Consider the following 21,774-nt stretch of genomic DNA (forward strand, 5'->3'; position numbering starts at 1 on the left):
TTTTCACAGATGTATTTTTATTTATTTTTATTTTTTTTTTCACAGATGTATTTTTAAAGATTAAATTCTTTTAAGACCCTTTGTTCCACCTTGTTACTTGAGTAAATTTGCAATCTTTTTATTCATTTGTTTCACTATTCGCTATTCATCATCATTAGTGTGTTATAGAAAAGTTCCAAGAGGAATTCATAATAATTATAATTAAAAACATTTATTAAGCACTCAACATGTATTAAGCATTGTGCTAATCTCTTTACAGGGAAATTCGGGGCTTCAAAAAATTTCATGTATACACTGAAGACACCAAAGTTGACACGTGTAACCCAGACCTCTACCCTCAGCTCTGTGCTCGTGTATTTAACTTCTCACTTGACATGGCAGTTGGATGTCTGATGAGCATCTCAAATTTGACACGCCTAAACCGGACCTCCCTCCTCAAATCTGTTCCTCCCAATCCAGTCCCCATTTCAGTCATTGGTATCTCCATCCTTCTAGTTGCTCCAGCCAAAGCCCCAGAAGTCCTCCCTTTCATTCAAATATTCATTCCTCCTCCACACACAGGGTCCATATGTATTGCAGATGCTTCGTACCTTGTCTAGGAGGGTACCCTGACTGGGGTAAGCCAATGGGCACATTCCATTTCTCAGGCCACAGGCCAATCAGAGTGAGTCTCATGGGTTTTGTTTGGGAAGATGGGGAGGGAAATACACCTTTTGTCTCTTACTGAATGTGAAAGAGAAGGTCTGGATAGTCTTAATTGTGGTAGATAGCCCTTCTTTAATTGGGAGAGGAGCCAGCCTTGGTATAAAACCATTAAACACCATAGACAAGAAAGTATGGAAGCAGGAAAAGAGTGGCTCTTGAAGAGGTCATCAAGTTGTTGAATCAACAAAACCTGAAGCTTCCCCATTTCTGGACCTTCTAATCATGTGAACCAGTACATCCCTTGTTGTTTAAGCCAGTTTGAATTAGAGCTTTCGGTTCATGTGGAAGCATCCTGATTAATACAGATTAATGGTGCTCAGAACATCTTCATGCATTGATCAACTTGCATATACTTTGGTGAAACACAGAATGAAAAACATTTTCACATCTCTGTGGCTTTGCCTGTGCTGTTCCCTCTTTCTGGAGTGCCCTTCCTGCCATGTCCTCTTGGCAAATCTCCACCCACCTTTCAAGACCTAGCACAGATGGCTCTTTCTCTTTTAGGATATTAGTGATGGGACATGACCTAATTTTAAATACCTGACTCTAGTGAAGTCATGCATTCTTTCCATTAGTGAGATGGTCATTGAAAAGATATTTATTTGGTCTCCTGCCAAATGCCAGGCACCAGCCAGATACAACTTGTAAACCCCTTAAGGAGAGATATCCAGACAAGTAAACAAGCAATTCCGACCTACAGAAAGAAGTTCTGAGATGGAGGAAGTTCTGGGTGCAGTAGTAATGCAGTGGAAGCGCCTTTCATCCAGTCTTAGGGGCTGTGGAAATGGAGGTGAAGAACGGCTTCCAGCAAGAAATGATGTCTACACACAGATTTAAGAACCAGGAGGAGTTCAACAGGTGGGAAGACAAGAGAAAGAACATCCTAGGGAGTGGAAGAGTTTGTGCAAAGTTCAAACATCTGAGATCAGGGCCCTTTTGGGGGCAGTGCTAGCATGTAGATTTCTAGACGGAATGTGGTGAGAGATGATGCTAGAGTCCTCGGTTCAAAATTAGGTAAGAGGGCCTTGAAAGGCTCACTGAAGGATGTGGATTCTTTCCTGGGGACTGTGGGGAGGATCTTGGATTTGGGCTTTAGAAAGATTAAAAAGGCTGCAGAGAGGCGAGAGGCTTGAGGGGACCCTACTGGGAGCAGGGAGACAGGTCAGGAAGCATTGGATCTGCTCTGTCCTTGTCTCCTTATGTGTCCTCTTTCCTGAGATGTCTGATTAGGAGGAGACACAGACCATAAAGAGTATGGGAAAGTGGCAAAGGTTGGCACTTGCCATGTGTGCACCCCAGGAGCAGGTCATCTTGGATCTGGAAGTCTGCCTTAACTGATCTGGATGACACCAGTAAGATTAGCAATGGGCACGATGTCAGTGCCAAGTAAACAATTTTCTCAACCTCAAATGCCACGTAATATGTAGCAAACTTCATCAGCATTTGTGGTTCTTCAGACAAACTCCAAATTTTGGATTTTAATCACGTTATCCAAAAGAGCCACGGAGAAAAAGGACTTGATAACCAAGGAACGGATTGCTTCACTACTAGGTTTTATTAGCGGTAAGATATGCAGTGGTCACATGTCAGTGACTCCTAACATGGAGTAAGAGTGAGCAGAATATCTTCCCTTACAGTTTCTTGACTACAGAAGTTGAACCTGCAGAGAGAAAACAACAGAAAGTCAGCTTTTCCTGGTGCACTGCTGGTGCTTTGAGCATAAAAACAGCCTCTCTTCTCCCCAGTCTGAGTGAGAACCACTCCCTGTGCCCGAGACCAGACATTGGTCAAGGGAACACAAACCTCTTCTGTATAAAGGACTGCATTCTCCTTTCCATTGTTCTTTTATAGCTTTGCAATAGCCGAGTGAGGAAGTGTCACTGGACGCCTCTAAGGACAGGGAGCGTTCATTTGTCATATCCTAAAGCACCTACTAAGCACTTGGCGCATTGTCAATCAATGCAACTGAGGAAGAGTAGGGTCAGCAGCATGATAAAAAATCAGCCCGAGGGAAATTTCTGAGGTCCTGGTGTTACATTCACTAGGCACTCTTACTTAATTCAATAATGGAATTGAAATGACTAGCATTACTCATTAAGACTGAACAAAACTTAGTTTGCTTGGGAGCTAATTTTCTTTAATAACATATATAAGCATATGCAAAGTGCCTGGCACATAAAAGGTGCTCAGAAGGTGCTCTTTTCTTTTCATCTTTATTTCCCTCCCTGTGGTCTGATGGCTGGCCGATGCGCAAATAGAACATTAAAGGTTAAACACTACTACTGATAAAGGACACAAGAAATGAAGGGCACACATGATCTATATATGAATGAAGGTGAATTAATTTGTTTTGTAGTAGTTAAGAACTTGCTGGAGTCCAATTTCTTACCTGCGAATTATGGCACCAAGCTTTCATTTAATTATCTCTAATGGAGACAAGAATAGTACCTCCATCCCACCACCACCATCAAGAGAGTAAACATACCCATTACCCCAAATTACTCTCCTGTTCCTTCGTAATCTCTCCTTCTTGACCTCTCCAATCTCCCCTCCCCCCAGGCAACCAGTGACCTGTGGTCAGACATGACACAAGGCCCAGCTGCTGAATGAAATCACTCTTTTCACCTTAGGGTCACGAAGCCAGATTCTCAATTAACACTTTACTTTCATCAAATGACCCATACTCATCTACAGATCTCTCAAAGTTATTCCCTGAAAGTTCTGCTCTTTTTTTAAAGAAACAGAAGGTACTAGGAAGCCACTGTGACCATGGCTTAGGAGAACCACTGTCAGAGAGTTGAACCTGAAGTAGACTTGCAGTGGGAATAGCATGGGTGACTCAGTATTGCAAATCTCTTTGGATTTTTATTACTTACACTTTTCCATCGTTTCTTTCCACCATGATCTTGGATGCTCCCACTCTGGGTAGAGTTGGGTTGATCACATTGTTGTACCAAATAAATTTGACCCTCTGCAAATCTCCAACATCCACATTAGAGTCAAATTCATTGGAATGAGTGCTGTCTGGACGGAGAGTGCCCCTTGGGAGTTGAGAAGTTAATGAAAATATACGTGAACATACAAAAATATATACATATATGTTTCTAAAACGAGCTTACGATGCACCTCTAGTAAGATGATTGACAGTACATTTGCCATTCTAATGTATTAAATAATTAATGTATTAAATAAATGCAGGCATGTGTGCCAACTCAGGGGCAGGTCATTTGCCAACAAGAACTCATATGACTTTAAAGTCATCCTTACTTTAATAAAACTTCAAATATGTTTTAGTCATAAGCCTCCCACAACTTAATAAATGATGACATCATCATATCATCTTTTCCCTGTTGTTTTCTGGGCAGAATGATTATTTACTGATTATAAATCAGATGCCATGCATCGAAACAAACATCAGTGGTTTTCTCAGGAGATAGCAGAGAAAAAATTCAGGAACAGAATTCTGAAATGTACTAAGGTGCAAGATAAAACGATCTCTTCCTTGGAATGACGTGTGATGGTATTGTACTCCCATATAGTTATGAATAAACGCTTATGTCCATAACATGCATTATATATGCAAAGGATTCCAACATTTAAGAAGTGTAGGGTAATATTTTGCTCACCTGAAAATTTCATACTGTTTAGAATTTCCTTTATTTCCAAACAAAGAAACCAGCACGTGTCCTGTAACCTTCCTCCCAGACAGTGTGACAGCTACCTTATACCTCCAACCTGCACAGGGGGAAGAGATTTGCAAACTGTCAACTTGTAGAGAAGACTTGCTAAAAACAGGCTAAATTGGATGCCACTGCTGCTGAATTTTGAGTAATTTATATATAGGATTGGTTGTTCTTCTAATCAAATCGTCTACTTTATCTAAATGTTCAGAAGATAGGCGTTGGGGCCAGGGGAGGAGCAGAGAATCTTTCCAAAGTCAATAGATGTCAAGTAATATATATAAATCATATATTTTGCTTTCAATTTCTTTAACCCAACAATTTATTTTTGAATATTATAAGAACTTTATCTTAAAAGAAAGTAGGAAAGGGGCACCCGGGTGGCCTAGTTGGTTAAGCCTTCAACTCTTGGTTTTGGCTCAGGTCATGATCTCATGGTTGTGAGATCAAGCCCTGTGTCTGGCTCTGTGCTCAGCGTGGAGTCTGCTTAGGGATTCTCTCCCTCTGCCTCTGCCCCTCCCGGGCTTGTGCACTCTCTCTCTCTAAAATGAAATAAATAAATAAAATCTAAAAAAAAAAAAAAAGAAAAGGGTAGAGTATGACATTTTCATCAATTTACTATTTTCTTTTTTTTAAGATTTTATTTATTTAATTTAGAGAGAGAAAGAGCACAAGTGGGGGAAGGGACAGAGGGACAAGCAGACTCCCTGCTGAGCAGGGAGCCTGAGGTAGGGCTTGATCCCGGGACCCCGAGATCATGACCGAAGTCAAATGCTTAACTGACTCAGCCACCCAAGCGTACCCTCAATTTACTATTTTCATAGGTCACCACATTTTAGAGTCCTGTTGTCTTTTTGTCTAAATTGTCTACATTTATTTAAAAAAATTCTATAATTCAGCTTTACCTTGCCTTTGGAATGTATTAAGTTATGGTAACCACTTTGTGGTACTAATCAATAGTTAACTAGCAGTTTATGCCATTTAGAGCTAGCCTGGGCCAAACTGAGGAGGGAATAAAACCTGGCTTTAGTTTTTACAATGCGACCAACCCCACTGACTCCAGTCTAAATAGTTTTCTTCCTCTGACCCAGGATGGAACATGCCTCATCATCCCTGCACCCTCTAATTCTTATCACCCATGGAGTCTACCGCCCTAAACAGCTCTTAAATCTGTCAACTCCCTACCATTCCCACAACCTCTGCCATCTCTCTCCTGGATTACTTTTCTGCTTGTACAAAACCTCAAAATTTTGCTTTAGTGAAACTTCTGACTGAATTGGAAGAGTCTAGAGCAGAAGAAACCTCCTGAATTCAGGAGAAATTAATTTTTCTATCATTGTCAGTTCAGACCCCCAAATTCTGCTCTGTTACTCCAATTAGCCAGAGTTACATTGAGCACGACGGCTTTTGAAAAATTTTCCATGTTGGGAAGGAGTATTTACAACTTTTGTACAGAAGAGCAATTTCACACATTTTCACCGAACATGATAAAATACATAGCATTATGAATTTAAGGCAAATATAATAGAGACTTACGGGCAAAATTGCTGGCATCACCAGTGTTTAGATAAAATATCTGGTTCACTCCATTTGTTTTTCCAGGAAATCTGTCAGCGTAATGACCCATCTGTGGGCAGCCTTCGCTTGGGCAGGGGAAGCACTTGTTCTAGGGGAAATTAACAAATGATGAATGAGGACACTCTTAATAGCACATCATCTTTTTCCATCTGTTGCAGCAGTTCAAATATTCTAAAGCCAATTCTGTCATGATGGCAAAAGACGACTTTCATAATGTTTCAGGAAAGGTGAAAAATGCCTTTCATTAGTTACGATGATAAATTTGACTGTGAAAAAACACAATACGAACAAAAATATAAAAATCACACAAAAAGAGAATTTAAATATATATTTACACATATATTTTCATCTTGTCTATTTTGCCTCTTAAGTTACTCAAGACATCCATTTGCCTACAGGTGGTTAGAATTTTTTTTTAAGAAAGATTGCAAAAGAAAGAGCAAGGGGTGATAATCAGCTCTGATATGCAAAATAGGACCCATTAAGAGTCAGGTTTTTCTCAAATTTTTTAGCTCCCGCTTTAGCATATTAAGGTCTGAAGGAGTCAGATCTCAGAATTCTCCCAATGTGAACAGATAATGCCCCAAGTGGTCCTTAAGTCTCAGCTGTGTGGTTGGTGTGGAGAATATATATATATCACTTAGGAAAATGTCCTCCTTCTGGGGAGGAATTATGGGAAGAAGAGAGGAAGAGGGAGAAACAGAGTGGGGCAATCCTGCTCCATATTAGAGGCAAGGGGCAGACTTTTGGATCAATGAACCAGAGGGGGACTGGGCCAAGTCTCAGGGTCTGCATCCAGCAAAAGCTAAGGAGAGACTGAGCCAGTCAGAGAGAAATGGCCAGAGCTATATGGGGAAGTTGGCCAAGCCAGAAGAGTAGATGTGCCTAGACATTATCTGCAGACACCAGTAGCACATCCATCAATAACGCAGACCCTCAAGTCCTCCCCTCTGCCCTACACACACTGACCACCACTTCATGATCACTGTGTCCAATACCAGCTTGGAGAGAAGAGGATGAAGGGGTCCAAAGGCTGAGAAATATGCAAAACTGAGAACTTTTTCTTATAAAAGTGTCTGAGCATCACCTAAAAGGACTGTTTATATTACTGAATCAGACTAAATTTTAACTGAATGAAACCTAAAGCTTCTTCGCTTATTTTCCCCATTACCTAGAGATTGGGGATTTGGAAGCACAATAAAAATAAAGTTAAACCAAAGAAAGGGGATGGTGATCTTGTTTGTACACAAGCTGTACTGTGAATAAACTATGCATCACCCCCGCCCACACATATAGCCAACAGTTGTTGAATGCTAATTATTACATTTTAGATTCTGAGCTAAGGAACTAAAACATATCATCTCATTAAATCCTCCTGCCAAACCAATGGAGTCTACCATTATTATTTACATTTAGAAATGAAAAAACTGCCTTAGAATGAGGTTAAATATTTTGTCCAAATCATTCAACCATTTAATGGTGAAATCAGGTTTCAGATTCTCTTTAGCACTAAGTTATACATCTTGATAATTATGACTTCACCTGGTATGTTACTTAAAATTTTATTTATTAAATGACATAGGTTGTATATTTTTATTTGAAAAAAATTATAGTGAAAGGAAGAGCAATAAAAATTAATAGGCAATAGATATATCATTTTCAAGATCACCTTTAAGGATCCTAACCCAGATACCTAGTAAATACCAAACAAGATGAAAACTCAAAACCAAGCAAGCAAACAAACAAAAACTTGGCAATTATGAGATTGCACAGAAATATCCACATGCACATAATGATATAGTTTTATAGGTTCAGTATTTAAGACAAGTTTTCCATATTTATCAGCATCCTGTAGCCATAGCTCAGATTTCATAGACTTTTTTTTTTTAGTGATAATTATTTCTAAAACAAGTTTGAACATTCACGATACATACTGAAGTGATAGAGAACAAGGTAGACATGGGACATCTTAGTATACAAGCCCATTTCTCTAAAGTTCTCCAATGCCTCATCACTATTACGATAAATATGTATGTCAACTATGCTTCAATTAAAAAATAAAAATATGTATAATTAAAAGTATAAATAATGTGGCAATCATGTAGTGACTTTTGCTGAATGCATGTCATGTACAGTGAACTACACCCATCATGAGAAGTGATGGTCACAAAATTCTTTAGGTACAAAGTGGAGTCTACTTACTGCAGTGAAAGCATTGTAAGAGGCACAAGGGAATCCAGCAAAGCCATCAGGGTTGAGGATGCTATCAGAGTAATATTTGTAGCTTCTTAAGTGATTACAGGCCACAAAGTCACGAGTCCCTTTGAAATCAGACAGTACACATCAGCAACAGGTTTTATTTTTCCAAGTTAATGTCATAATTAGAACATGGTTGTTGAATAGATTTTTCTAATTAGTGTGAACTCGTGGTGGTCACAGAACAAAATCATCTCTGAAGTGTATTTATGATTTGTGATGCAGTTACAAGTGAAATATTATTTAAGATTTTAATAGTAATGCCATTGCTAAATTAAATGGAAAAATAACTTTAGAAGGAAGAGATTGGTCCATATAGATATAAGTACAACTTAGTAATCCATTCCCCAAATTAGATCCTTGGAAAGTTGACTACAAATACATTTTCTTTCTACAGTCTCCTCAGGCCTACTTTCCCCAGTGAAAAGTCTATATTTTGGGTTAAAAGTCCTTTGTTGTAGAAAATGTGAGACCTGTACCAAAATATTTAGCAAGTTTAGCAAAAAATGAAACACAAAGTTTCCCCTAAGTAAATCTCTTCATGTACATAATGGTTTTACCTTCCCAGATCCCATCTATGTCAACAATCTGAGAGAGAATGTTCTTCTGACATCCAGGCATTTGTTTTCCTCCATTTGGAAAGAAATCTAGGTGGCCTACAGTTTGACTCATTCCAAACCCTGAGGAATATTAAAATATGAGAAAGTTGATGTTGATGTATAGACTCAAAACACTCTAAAACACTCTAATATATGGACTCAAAAAATACTCGCAGAAGATGAATTGAAGAACTCACCCAAGTTGGGGATTATAGGGGCAGCGTCTGTGTGAATTACATCCACAAACTGGGCATCACTGGGGTCCAATCGGACTAATTCGGGTGTGCCCTCAAAGCAAGGTTCAGCTGGATCCAACCCTAAAGTAAATAGAATGTCATGTTAATATCAGTGTACATTCACATTGACCTTTCTTCATTAATTACCTACCCAAGTGCAAGCATTGGCGGGAACCATGACATATGCCTAGAAAGAGATAAGCTAGTTCTTCCAGACCTTATCATTTTTTTACATTTTCTGTGTCTCATTTTCTATTTGCATTGTAGTGAATTTTCCTCAAACCATGGAATTTGGCTCTACTTATGGATGTGTAGCCCCGGGGACAATCCTGGCCACTAACAGCAGTTATAAGGAAAGAGACAGATTCTGGGAGACTCTTAAAAGCTGGTCGGGATAAAAGAGTCCCCATTCTACGGTAAAATCCTGTGAGGGCAAGGACTTTGGTTTTCACGGTCACCAGGACCACAGCTTTGCAGAGTGCCTGGCTGAGCAGGCCCTTATAAACATTCACGGATTATGAGAAAGAATGTTCTCTCCAGCAAATTAATGCTAGACATCCAGATGCCCCTACCAACCCAAATGTGACCAGTTTATCCAAAATATCAAAAAGAGAATCAGAAGGTCAGAGACAGAGTAGGATGATGGAAGAGGAATGTGGTTGCTCCCTAAAATAGTCACCTCTCAGATCCAGGATAGCAAAGTCTTTCCTATAAAGTTGCAATGTTGTTTTTAAGATCGGAGTATACAACATGTGACCCCATTGGCCAAATGCAACCAGTCTTGAGATTTGTGAAATGCTATTTTTTTTATCTAACCAAAGCATGCAGAATTGGTTAGCCTGGCCTGACCACCTGTCCCCTGCAACTCTTGGCTTGTGGTCAATGAGGATTGGGCTAATTATCAATTGCTACTGAAGCAGAATATAATTAATTATGCATTTTTGAGTTCCTTGGGTTTAATTCTATTTATTATTTATTCTGTTATTTATGCTATTTATTCTATTCATGAAACTTGTCCTTTGTGAATGCCTGGCAACAGGAAAATAGACCTCCTGATGTTCTTAATTAAAATTTTAGTCACATGCAATATTTATATATATGTTAACATATATATATGTTAAACAGAGCTCTGTAGGCCAAAGATCAATATCAGCAAAAAATTCATAAAACCTCACAACATACTGATTTCTGATCATGTGGCCCAATTCAGAAAATGCCAAATTTCCATCCTTTTAGACCCCATTTAGGCTACATTGAGTCCAACTTTTCTGTGTTTACTGTTTTGACCAACCTGTGATTCGTCCAACAGTCCCATTGGTCCTCCTTCCTGCCTCCCCAGCTGCGTGTGAGCCCAGGCTGTGGCCAATGATGTGGACATCAGAAGGTGAGTAGTTAAATGCTGACTGTTGGAAAGAAAAGTTCTTCAGAATGTTTTCTAACATTGTGAACTTCAAGATGGCCATAGAAGGAGATCCTCGCAAAACGTGAGTTTTAAGAAGATATGCTGTCCCTTCAAAGCAACTGATTTTCATGACTTTTTTTTTCAGTTATCATAGAAAATGGCAATGGTCTAATGTTTAAGCTGTGGAAGTTGGGCTCTCTTTTGTTGTTTTACTATGTAGAGGAACACTTGCTGTGTATGAAGAATTGTTACCCAGAGGTGGTGAAGCAAATGTATGGGTTAGCAGATAATAATGAAAGCAATTACGTAAGCACATTCCTGTTTAACATTTTTTTAAGGTTTTAGTTACCAAAGCAGGTTAGCTTGGTGTCATTGTGCTTCTGATAAAAAAATTAAAAACAAAAACAAAAACAAGGTAGTTTTCATCTTGAGGCTGAGATTATCACACCAACTTGTTTTAATAGATGGTAAAATTAAAGGAATACTGATGGGATTCAGTAGAAACAACCTACCTGGTTGCTTGAGTAACATCACTTAAAAAAACTAGTGTTTTGACTTAAAGAGCATATTGATGAAGCCCAAATCTAGATTGATTGATTGATTGATTGATTTTGCATTTTTCTTTTCAACCACAGGGAAAGCCAAATCTCAGTAGAGGAATGTCTTTAGCAATTATCATACCTACAGCAATTATTTTAAAAGAGAATCTAGAGAGCAATGGACATGGACTTTTATACAACCTAGAGGTAGTTACCTGAAGAACCTCAACAAAATATGCCACTTCTGCCCCGACAATCCGGATGTTCTGTGAGGCCTGTGTGTAACCGGTTCGGGAGCCACTTTTCCAATCCACACAGATGCAGTTCACACTTTCCACTGTAAACAGGTTCTGATGGAACAGACACAATAAATAAGTAAAGAATTCAGGATATTTATTAATTAATAATTAGCACATTTGAGAACGAGGATAAATTTCCTCCATGACCTATACAATATCAAGCTTATTTTTAACCCTACAACAATGAACAAAACTTCTAGTCTGTTATGGATATGAAATTCCTTTTAAAGTTTAACATTGGCTCCAAATTGAGGGTTTGGCCATAATGGGAACTGGATTCTTGAGATATCTACTATAACAGATGCATAGACATTTGTTGCAGGGAGAGATGTATAAAATGGGGTACAGTGGATTGTCTCATTAAAGCATCATTAAAATCAATGTCCTACATTGTCCCATACTAGAATGCACCCCAGGACCTTGTTTGTTTTGTTCACTGCTGTATCCACAGTGCCTCAAAGTGTTCCTGGCACATAGTAGGTGTTCAATAAATATTTATTGGATGAATGAATAAATGAAAGGCTATGTTAGGACTTCCTTAAATAAATATACTGGAGGTAAATGGGTAAGCTTTTCCATGATGGAAAGACTAATCAATGTTTTTGGAAGAACATATTTTATTGTACATTACTGATGAGTTACTTCACATAAAAGCATAACCTACCAGATATGTACTGGAAGCTTTGTTTGATGCAAGTCAGTGATAGATTCATGAATGTTAGATCTGGCAGGAATTTTGTTTGTTTGGGTGTGTGTATGTTTATGCATATCCTCACCTTTTTTCCAAGAAAACTTTTAGAAGAATGAAGCAATCTTAGAAATCATCTCCAATTCTTTTACTTTACAGATAGAAATCTCCAAAAAGGGAAAATGATTTGCTAATGTCATGGTTAGCTAAGGATAGAGTCAGTACTAGAGTCTAGGACCTTTAACCTAGGTTAATCCATTTGTTTCTCTGTCATAAAGCAACCATGTTGTCAAAGCCAAATCATGCAAGAAAAACAAATCTGGTTTGGGGATTTCAGAAATAAATTGTGTACACATATCTAAAAATTTACATTCCCTTTGACCTAAGAACCACTTTGTCTTTTTCCTTCATTGTTCTATAAAAATCTATTCCTACCCTCCCCCTAATAATCATCAGCTTAGAATATTTTAGAAGATAAGTTAGGGTTTTGCTAATTATCTTTAAACTTGTGAAGTTAAGCCTATTTATTTTGGCTGTCTTCAGAATCAGTGGATAGTCTCTAGAGTTGATTCAATCCAGCCTTTGGCTTGAGTCATAGACAGGTCTGAAATTAAAAGTGTTTAGGAGGACCTTTGTGTCTTGTTTTTTCGACCTCTGAAGGAATGACTGCATCTGTGTGCTATGCGGGCCACTAACGCTTGGTGAGTAGATGAATCAAGGATAATGTTCTCAAGCACTAGCAGTTGCTAGGAAAATATGTTCTATTTGATTTTCTGTCTTTTAATTCTTCATTATCATGGGGCACATAGCCGAAGGCAAATTAAAGAAAATTGGATCACTATGGTTGAAACAAGAGAAGTCGAAAATGAAAACCTACACAGTTTCCCTAGATATTGTTACCATAGGAGATCAAAGAGTAGCAAGTGAAAATCAGAAGAAAACAATTTGGGCAAAGTAAATTATCTTAGTTCTTCACATAGAACTTAAGACCTATTGAAAAAATTAGATGTTATTGAAAACATAACTAATATTGCATCAGTATGGCAACATCTGTTATTAAAATTTTGAAATATCTCTGCATTAGTTATTAAATAACCACTACCTAGAGCCACCAAATGCTTGCAATCTTGCTGCCCTGACTGTCCCAGGTCCCCTGCACACCCTACCACCTCTTGGACCTCCCTGTGAAACCCCAGGAGAGTCAGGTGATCCTCCGGTGTCATGGTGGCTGGCATTTGTCCTGATTGGTTGCAGCCTGTGCCTTCCCCATCGTTAATCATCACTCTGGAAACAACCTTCCCTTAATTGATTACCATGTCTCACCTTGCATATATTGGCCAACCAGTTTTCTTCTCCCTTGTCTATGAATCCATGAATAATAAAGCGGGTTTTGCTATCTGTTCTGAAATTGGAGCTTGTGATAGTTGATGGATCTGCAATAAGTTCCTATTTTGGGAAGAAAAGTGTTTAATGTCAAGTTTCTCATATGTCCAATAGAACCATTTGTACATGGAGGGAGATGGCAGGTAGGAGAACACCATCAAGACTTGAGATCCTTGTGAATAAGGATTCTCCTATTACAGGCAAGCTATTTGCGATCATCAAGTTTCAGACATCATAACATTTCTGCAGTTGCTCTACTCAGGATAAATTTCTGCTATAATATTGATGTAGGGGGTCTTGTCTCCAAACAATGGAAGGTTTTGTGTGTGTGTGTGTGTGTGTGTGTGTGTGTGCAAATTGTATACACACACATACACACATATATAATGTTGGGAGATTATATATAATATTGGGAGAGTTTATATATATGTATACATATATTATATATAACTATATTCAGAATGTTTATTAAATGGCAACATAGAGGTAGGATAAAAATGATATTAAGTTCCAATCAAGACAATGGGTAGCTGAATGGATTAAAAAACAAGACCAATCTATATGCTGTCTACTGGATCATTTTAGATCATTTCAGATCTAAAGACACATGTAGAGTAAAAATGAAGGGATGGAAAAAGATACTTTATTTTATTTATTTATTTTTTTTAAGATTTTTTATTTATTTTTTGACAGAGAGAGAGACAGCAAGAGAGGGAACACAAGCAGAGGGTGTGGGAGAGGGAAAAACAGGCTTCCCATGGAGCAGGGATCCCGATGCAGGGCTCGATCCCAGGACCCTAGGATCATGACCTGAGCCAAAGGCAGATGCTTAACGAATAAGCCACCCAGGTGCCCCTGGAAAAAGATATTTTAAGTAAATAAAAACAAAAAGAAAGCTGGAGTAGCAATACTTATATCAGACAAAATAGACTTTAAAACAAAGGCTATAATAAGAAACAAAGAAGGACTTTACGTAAAGATAAAGGATCTATCCAATAAAAAGATATAACACTTGTAAATATTTATGCACTCAACATAGAAACACCTAGTTATATAAAACAAATATTAATAGATGCAAAGGGAGAAATTGACAATAATACAATAATAGCAGGGAGCTTTAACACCGTGTTTACATCAATGGATAGATCTCCCAATAGAAAATCAATAAGGAAAGAGTGGTTTTAAATGACACATTAGAACAGATGGACTAACATATATTTACAGAATATTCTATCCCCAAACAGCAGAATACACATTCTTTTCAAGTGCACATGGACATTCTCCAGAATAAGTCAAATGTTAGGCCACAAAACAAGCCTTGATAGAGTTAAGAAGATTGAAATCATATCAAACACATTTTCTGACCACACTGGTATGAAACTAAAAATCAACTACAAGAAGAAAAGTGGAAAAAACACAAACATGTGGACACTAAACTATATGCTATTAAACAACCAATGGGTCAAGGAAGAAATCAAAGATGTAGTTAAATCAATATCTTGAGATAAATAAAAATGTAAATGCAATGTTCAAAAATCTATGGGACACAGCAAAAGCAGTTCTAAGAGGGAAGTTTACAGTGATACAGGCCCACATCAAGAAATAAGAAAAAGCTCAAATAAACAATCTAACCTCATACTTAAAGGAACTAGAAAAAGAAGAATAAATAAAGCCCAGTTAGTAGAAGGAAGGAAATAATAAAGATCAGAGTGGAAATAGATGCAATAGAGACTTAAAAAAACAATAGAAAATATCAATAAAACTAAGAACTATTTCTCTGAAAGGTAAATAAAATTGATAAACCTTTAGCCAGACTCATTAAGAAAAAAACAGAGAGGGCCAATAAGTAAAATAAGAAATGAAAAAGAAGTTACAGCTGATACCACAGAAATACAAAGGATCATAGGAGACTACTACTAACTGTGATATGCCAACAAGTTGGACAACCTAGAAAGAATGAACAAATTCCTAGAAATATATGATCTTTCAAGACTAAATCAGAAAGAAATACAAAATCTGAACAGATCGATTATTAGTAAGGAGATTGAATCAGTAATTATACTCCCAGCAAACAAAAGTCCAGGACCAGACAGATTCACAGGTGAATTCTACCAAACATTTAAAGAAAACTTAACACCTATCTTTCTCAAACTATTCCAAAAACCTGAAGAGGAAAGAATGCTTCTGAACTCATTCTATGAGGTTAGCATTATTCTAATACTAAAACTAGACAAGCACTACAAAAAATATTACAGACCAATATTCCTGATAAACATAGATGTAAAAATCTTCAACAAATACCAGCAAACTGAATTCAACAATACATTAAAAGGATCATGTATCATGGTCAGGTGGGATTTATTCCAGGGATCCAAGGATGGCTCAATATCCACATATCAATCAGTGTGATACACCCCATTAACAAAACGAAGAATAAAAATCATATGATCATCTCAATGGATGCAGAAAAAGCATTTGACAAAATTCAACATCCACTTATGATAAAACCTCAATAAATTGGCATAGAGGAGATGTACCTCAACATAATAAAAGACGTATATGACAAACCCACAGTTCAAAGCATACTCAACAGTGAAAGCTGAAGGCTTTTATTTTTCTAAGATTTGGAACAAAACAAGGATGCCTGCTCTTTCTACTTTTATTCAACATAGTATTGGAAATCCTAGCCACAGCAGTTAGGCAAGAAAAACGAAATAAAAGTCATCCAAATTGGAAAAGAGGAAATAAAACTGTCACTATTTGCAGCTGACAGGATACTATATATTGAAAACCCTAAAGCCTCCACTAAAAAACTATTAGAACTAAAAAATGAATTCAGTAAGTTGCAGGATACAAAATCAATATACAGAAATCTGTTGCATTTCTATACAGTAATAATGAACCAGCAGAAAGAGACATTAAGAAAATAATCTCATTTGTAATTGCATCAAAAAGAATAAAATACCTAGGAATAAATTTAACCAAGGAAGTGAAAGACCTATCTTCTGAAAACTATGACACTGATGAAAGAAATTGAAGGCAACACAAATAAATGAAAAGATTACCTTGCTCATTGATTAGAAGAATTAATATTATTAAAATGTTCATGCTACCCAAAGCAATTCAATGCTACACAAATTCAATGCAATCCCTATAAAGACATCAATGACACTTTTCATAGAACTAGAACAATAATCCTAAAATTTGTATGGAACCACCAAAGATCCTGAGTAGCCAAAACAATATTGAAGATTGAAGAAAAAAAAGAACAAAGCTGTAAGTAGCATGCGCTCAATTTTGAACTCTACTACAAAGCTATAGTAATCAAAACAATATGGCACTGGCACAAATACAGAAACTTTGATCAATGGAACAGAATAGAAAGCCCAGAAATAAACCCACACTTATATGGTTAACTAATCTACAACAAAGGAGGCAAGAATATACAGTGGGGCAAAGACAGGCTTCTCAATAAATGGTGTTGGACAGCCACAAGTAAAAGAATGAAACTGGAACACTCTCTTACACCATATACAAAAATAAAACAGTAAAGACAAAACGTAAGAAAACTGAAACTATAGAACTTCTAGAAGAAAACTTGGCTGTAAGTTCTTTGACATTGGTCTTAACAATATTTTTTTGCTTAGCAATGTTTTTCAGACAAGAACAACAAAAGCAAAAATAAACAAATGGGATAACATAAAACTAAAAAGCCTTTGTACAGCAATGGAAACCATCGACAAAAATGAAAGGCAATCTACTGAATGGCAGAAGATATTTGCCAATGATATATTTAATAAAGGGTTAACATCCAAAATACATAAAGAACACATAAAACTCAATATCAAAAAAACAGTCAGATAAAATAATGGGAGGAGGATCTGGTTAGACGTTTTTCCAAAATGATATACAAATGCCAAAAGGCGCATGAAAAAATGCTCAACATCACTCATCATCAGGAAATGCAAATCAAAACCATAGTGAGATACCACCTCACACCTGTCAGAATGGCTATTATCAAAAATAAGAATTAACAAGTGTTGGTGAGCATATGGAGAAAGGGGAACCCTCATGCACTGTTGGTGGGAATATAAATTGGTGCAGTCACCAATAAAAAATGGAATGGATATTCCTCAAAAAATTAAAAATAGAACTACCATATGATCCAGCAATTCCACTTCTAGGTTTTTATCTGAAAAAAATGAAAATGCTAATTTGAATAGAAATTTGCACCCCTATGTTCATTGCAGTATTATTTAAAATAGCCAAGATATGGAAGCAACCTAAATGTCCACTGATAGATGAATGAATAAAGAAGATGTGTAAAATACATACATATATATATATACTACTCAGCCATAAAAAAGAATGAAAGCTTGCCATTCATGACAACATGGGTGTACTTAGAGAGTATTATGCTAAGTGAAATAAGTCAGATAGGACAAATACCATATGATTTTACTTATATGTGAATCTAAAAAACAAAACAAATGAATAAACAAAACAAAACAAGACTTAAAGATACAGAGAGCAAACTGAAATGGTAGCCAGAGAGGATGGAGGTGGGGGTATGGATGAAATAAGTGAAGGGGATTAAGAGGTATAATCTTCCAGTTATAAGATAAATAAGACAGGAAGATGTAATGTACAGCATAGGGAATATAGCCAATAATATTGTAACAACTTTGTATGGTGACATGGTAACTAGACTTATTATGGTGACCATTTCGTAATGGTTTTATATATTCAATCACTATGTTGTACACCTGAAACTAATTCGATATTTTATGTCAATCATTCTTCAATAGAAACTAAAGTGAATCTAAATTAAAACAAAAAGAGAATAATATCAAGTTAATGGACCTTCTATAAACAAGTTACATAAAATAATACTTAACCTCACTGCCCCAAAAGTCTACAAAGATGAAAATTCCACTAATTTGTTCTCTTCAGAAAACTTAAAAATTTAGTATTCTTATTATATAAAACGGATAGGACTTAGTTCTGAAAACAATGAGTTCTCTTACTTGATAGTTATCCGGGTTCTCGTTAGTGTATAGGAGGAAGCGGGTATTGACATCTTCTGGAACCCAGGGCAGTATTTTGAGGGGTCTTTGTGCAATTCCTGCCCATGGGGAGTCATCACTAAAGCAGCCAAGTCTTGGGAAGCAGATTTCTTTTCCTGTAATCACCCAGAAGCGTTTCAAGGATGTTAGTTTAATCAGAATGCTCTTTTTTTAATTGTCTCTCTGCCAAAATATGAGTTAAATTACATTTTATGGGATATTTACTTCCTCTGCATCCCCAGACATCTTCCTATAGATGCACTCACGAAACAGCTTCAGCGTCCCAGCTAAAGACAGGCTCCTGCTCCTCATTTCTAAAAGTACAACCACCTGACTCCCCTCGTGTCTCTGTCCAGTCCCATGCTGGGACCCAGTTTGGCTTCTCAATGCAGATATCTTCCTTGGGCCACTGGTACCCAAGAAAAGGCAGCCTTTTGTCCCCAGGCCTCAATAGAGGGGGGTGAGGTTTTCAATTCTTTGCAGCCATCTTCTGGTGTTGGGCTTTGGGTAGAGAGCTTAAGTTTCATGCAAATGCCAAAACTTTATATCTCTACCTCGCTGAGTATTTAGGTCTCTGACCTATGTTTGAGGAGCATTCTGGACTCCCGTGATGAAGAAGCTGCTCATGAATAATCAAACAGAAAATCCATGGTTTGACACAACTCTATGCTTGAATGTTAACCTATGAAAGAACAACACAAAGCAAGGGATGTCCAGGAGGATAAAGTCTAGATTAATAGTAGGAGTGGGAGTAGTAGCTGTTGTGGGGGCAGCATTCTCAAAAGTTATTATGTGCCAGGGGCCACACAAGACGATTTACACGACTTGTCTTATGTAAGTCTCACAGTTATCCTGTATTAAGGGTGGTATTATACGCCCATTTCACAGATGAAGATAGCGAAGCACAGAGAGGTTAAGAATTTTGCTCAGGGTAATACACCTGTGGCTGGTGGAAACAAGGTTCAACTTCCACACTTGATTCCAAGCCAGGGTTGCTAGATTAGCAAATGAAAATAAAAGTCAAATGTGAGTTTCAGATACACAATGAATACTTTTTGGTATAATTTTGTCACGTATTCATTGATTATCTGAAATATTTGTTTATCTGAAGTTCAAATTTAACTGAGTATCTTATTTTTTATTTTAAAGATTTTATTTATTTATTTATTTATTTATTTGACAGAGAGAGACACAGCGAGAGAGGGAACACAAGTAGGGGGAGTGGGAGAGGGAGAAGTAGGCTTCCCGTGGAGCAGGGAGCCCGATGCGGGGCTTGATCCCAGGACCCTGAGATCATGACCTGAGCCGAAGGCAGTCGCTTAACCGACTGAGCCACCCAGGCGCCCTGAGTATCTTAGATTTTATCTAGCAACCTTACTCCAAGTGCCTGTGCTCTCCATCATGCATCTTTTTTGCTCTACTCCTTATGCCATAGTGGCTTGAATTCAGCCATCATGAATTTTCTGAACAGGAAATCTCTTTCAGCACTACATAAATATCTTTTCTTACCTACTACTGCTCCCAGAAGCAGCGATAGTGCCCAGATTAGCAGCATCTAAACAAAGTAAAAAATATTGTTGAGTCTGACTAAATATGTTTTTAAAAAATTGGCATAATTCAAGCTCAGTTAAACCTTTCTCTGGGGGAAAATTGATAAATTCTAGTAAATTAGGCTTGGAAAACATGTTCCTCACTCACCGTGGCAGTTCTGTCAGGTTCCACACACAACCAGATAGTGCCCTTACAGGTCCTTTTATAAGTAAACCTTATCTCTTTGAGAAGTTCCATGGAAAAGTGGCATGAAAAGAGGACGTTCCAAGTGCGCATTTCTAATTTTAATCATAAATAAACTCAGATTGATAGAGTAGGTCAAGTTTCCCACAGTACTTGTGGGAAGATGAGAAAAGGGTTCATACAGGGGCACCTGGGTGGCTCAGTCGTTAAGCATCTGCCTTCGGCTCAGGTCATGATCCCGGGGTCCTGGGATCGAGTCCCGCATCAGGTTCCCTGCTCAGCGGGAAGCCTGCTTCTCCCTCTCCCACTTCCTCTGCTTGTGTTCCCTCTCTCGCTGTCTCTCTCTGTCAAATAAGTAAATAAAATCTTTAAAGAAAAGAGGATTCATACAGACTATTCTCTTCTGATGAGATTACATCATGCTCAGAATCACCATAATTTCATTGTAGTGAAGGATTCTAGTCTGCCCCGCTTTTTTTTAGTTTACAATTCTCTGTGCTGCTGTGTGGATATGTGTGAAACTAAATTGTTTTCACAGATTTGATAACAGCAGTCTTGAAAACAAATACTAAAACCTTACCAGCTTGAGCAGTTTTCGTATAACCTTGCCTTACCCTCAAAGGCATAAAATTAGAAACCATTCTTCAGAAGGGTTCATTCTTTTTAGGAAAGTTGTTGATATTTTATTTTGATAGTCTATGGAACTAGTTTATTTCTCAACAATAACAGGGAGAAAAGAATAAATGAACTGACAAAAGGAGTTGGGGGTACTTCTAAGAGCAAAGAGGTAGAATTGGTGACCTTACCCTCAAATAAAATTAGGAATAAGAGAGAAAAATAAAATTCAACTTGGAAAAAAAATGGTCTGGGAAAAATAATCTGAAAGAGAGGCATTTGATAGAAAAGAACTGAAATGTTTTCAGTTGGTGATAGATTGCTTAAAATAAATTTTAAAAACACTGTAATGGGATACCATAATTTTAAGAGATTGGAGCCATTCAGCCTGATACCATCACAGATATAAGTTGAATCCTATGAAATTGCCATGTTTGCAGGTCAAAAATGGTCAAAGAATAATTCAGTTCCCTGACAAAGTTTATAGGTACAGAAAAAAAGCAATGAAATTATTTGTGTATGAGGGAAGTTCAAAAAAGTTGGGCAAGGAGATGTTAAAATCAGGACAGAAGACACCAGGAAGGGATTCCACGGGTGGGAGTCAAACCAAACCCCCACCGAATCCTTCTTGTCTCAACATTTGATCCCTTCCTTAGGGACTCTTCTCCAGCCCTGATTAAGTTGGCTTCCTTCTCCCCTCTGAGAACACCTCTCTTTCGAACTTCTTTCATTTGACACTCATCACAATCAGTTGTGGGCCACAAACTTTGAGAAGGGTGAAATCCTCTGGGAAGAGAATTATTGTCCCTCCTCAGTGTGGAGCCCATCTGGTACAAAGCAGGCCCTTAACACATGTCTGTGTGATGAATGAAAAACTGAGGAAGTGAATATGAAAAGCAATTTAGTTTGCATAATTGCTCCAGAACAATTGTCTACACAGAAAATTATAATTTTCTGAACCTGTTTTTACTAAAAACAAGCAAGCAAATAAACT

The 21,774-nt window shown here is 37.5% G+C and overlaps 1 protein-coding gene across 2 annotated transcripts; it reads right to left on the bottom strand.

Annotated features, from left to right (window-relative positions):
* Nucleotides 1-2,301: 2,301 nt before the first annotated feature.
* Nucleotides 2,302-19,986, bottom strand: PNLIP (pancreatic lipase). 2 transcript variants are annotated; one of them, XM_036096287.1, is made up of 12 exons: nt 19,941-19,986; nt 18,393-18,547; nt 13,306-13,428; nt 11,211-11,345; nt 10,346-10,457; nt 9,016-9,135; nt 8,780-8,899; nt 8,166-8,284; nt 5,922-6,051; nt 4,332-4,440; nt 3,582-3,746; nt 2,302-2,365 (listed from the first exon to the last, which is right to left on the bottom strand). In XM_036096287.1, the coding sequence occupies exons 1-12, from the start codon at nt 19,984-19,986 to the stop codon at nt 2,302-2,304; spliced, it is 1,398 nt and encodes a 465-aa protein (XP_035952180.1). The 2 variants fall into 2 exon arrangements, with proteins under 2 accessions (XP_035952180.1, XP_035952179.1); XM_036096286.1 differs by having other exon boundaries at nt 18,378-18,547.
* Between the last annotated feature and the right edge of the window lie 1,788 nt (nt 19,987-21,774).

Source organism: Halichoerus grypus, chromosome 7 (assembly GCF_964656455.1).
Source record: "Halichoerus grypus chromosome 7, mHalGry1.hap1.1, whole genome shotgun sequence".
NCBI lineage: Eukaryota > Metazoa > Chordata > Mammalia > Carnivora > Phocidae > Halichoerus > Halichoerus grypus.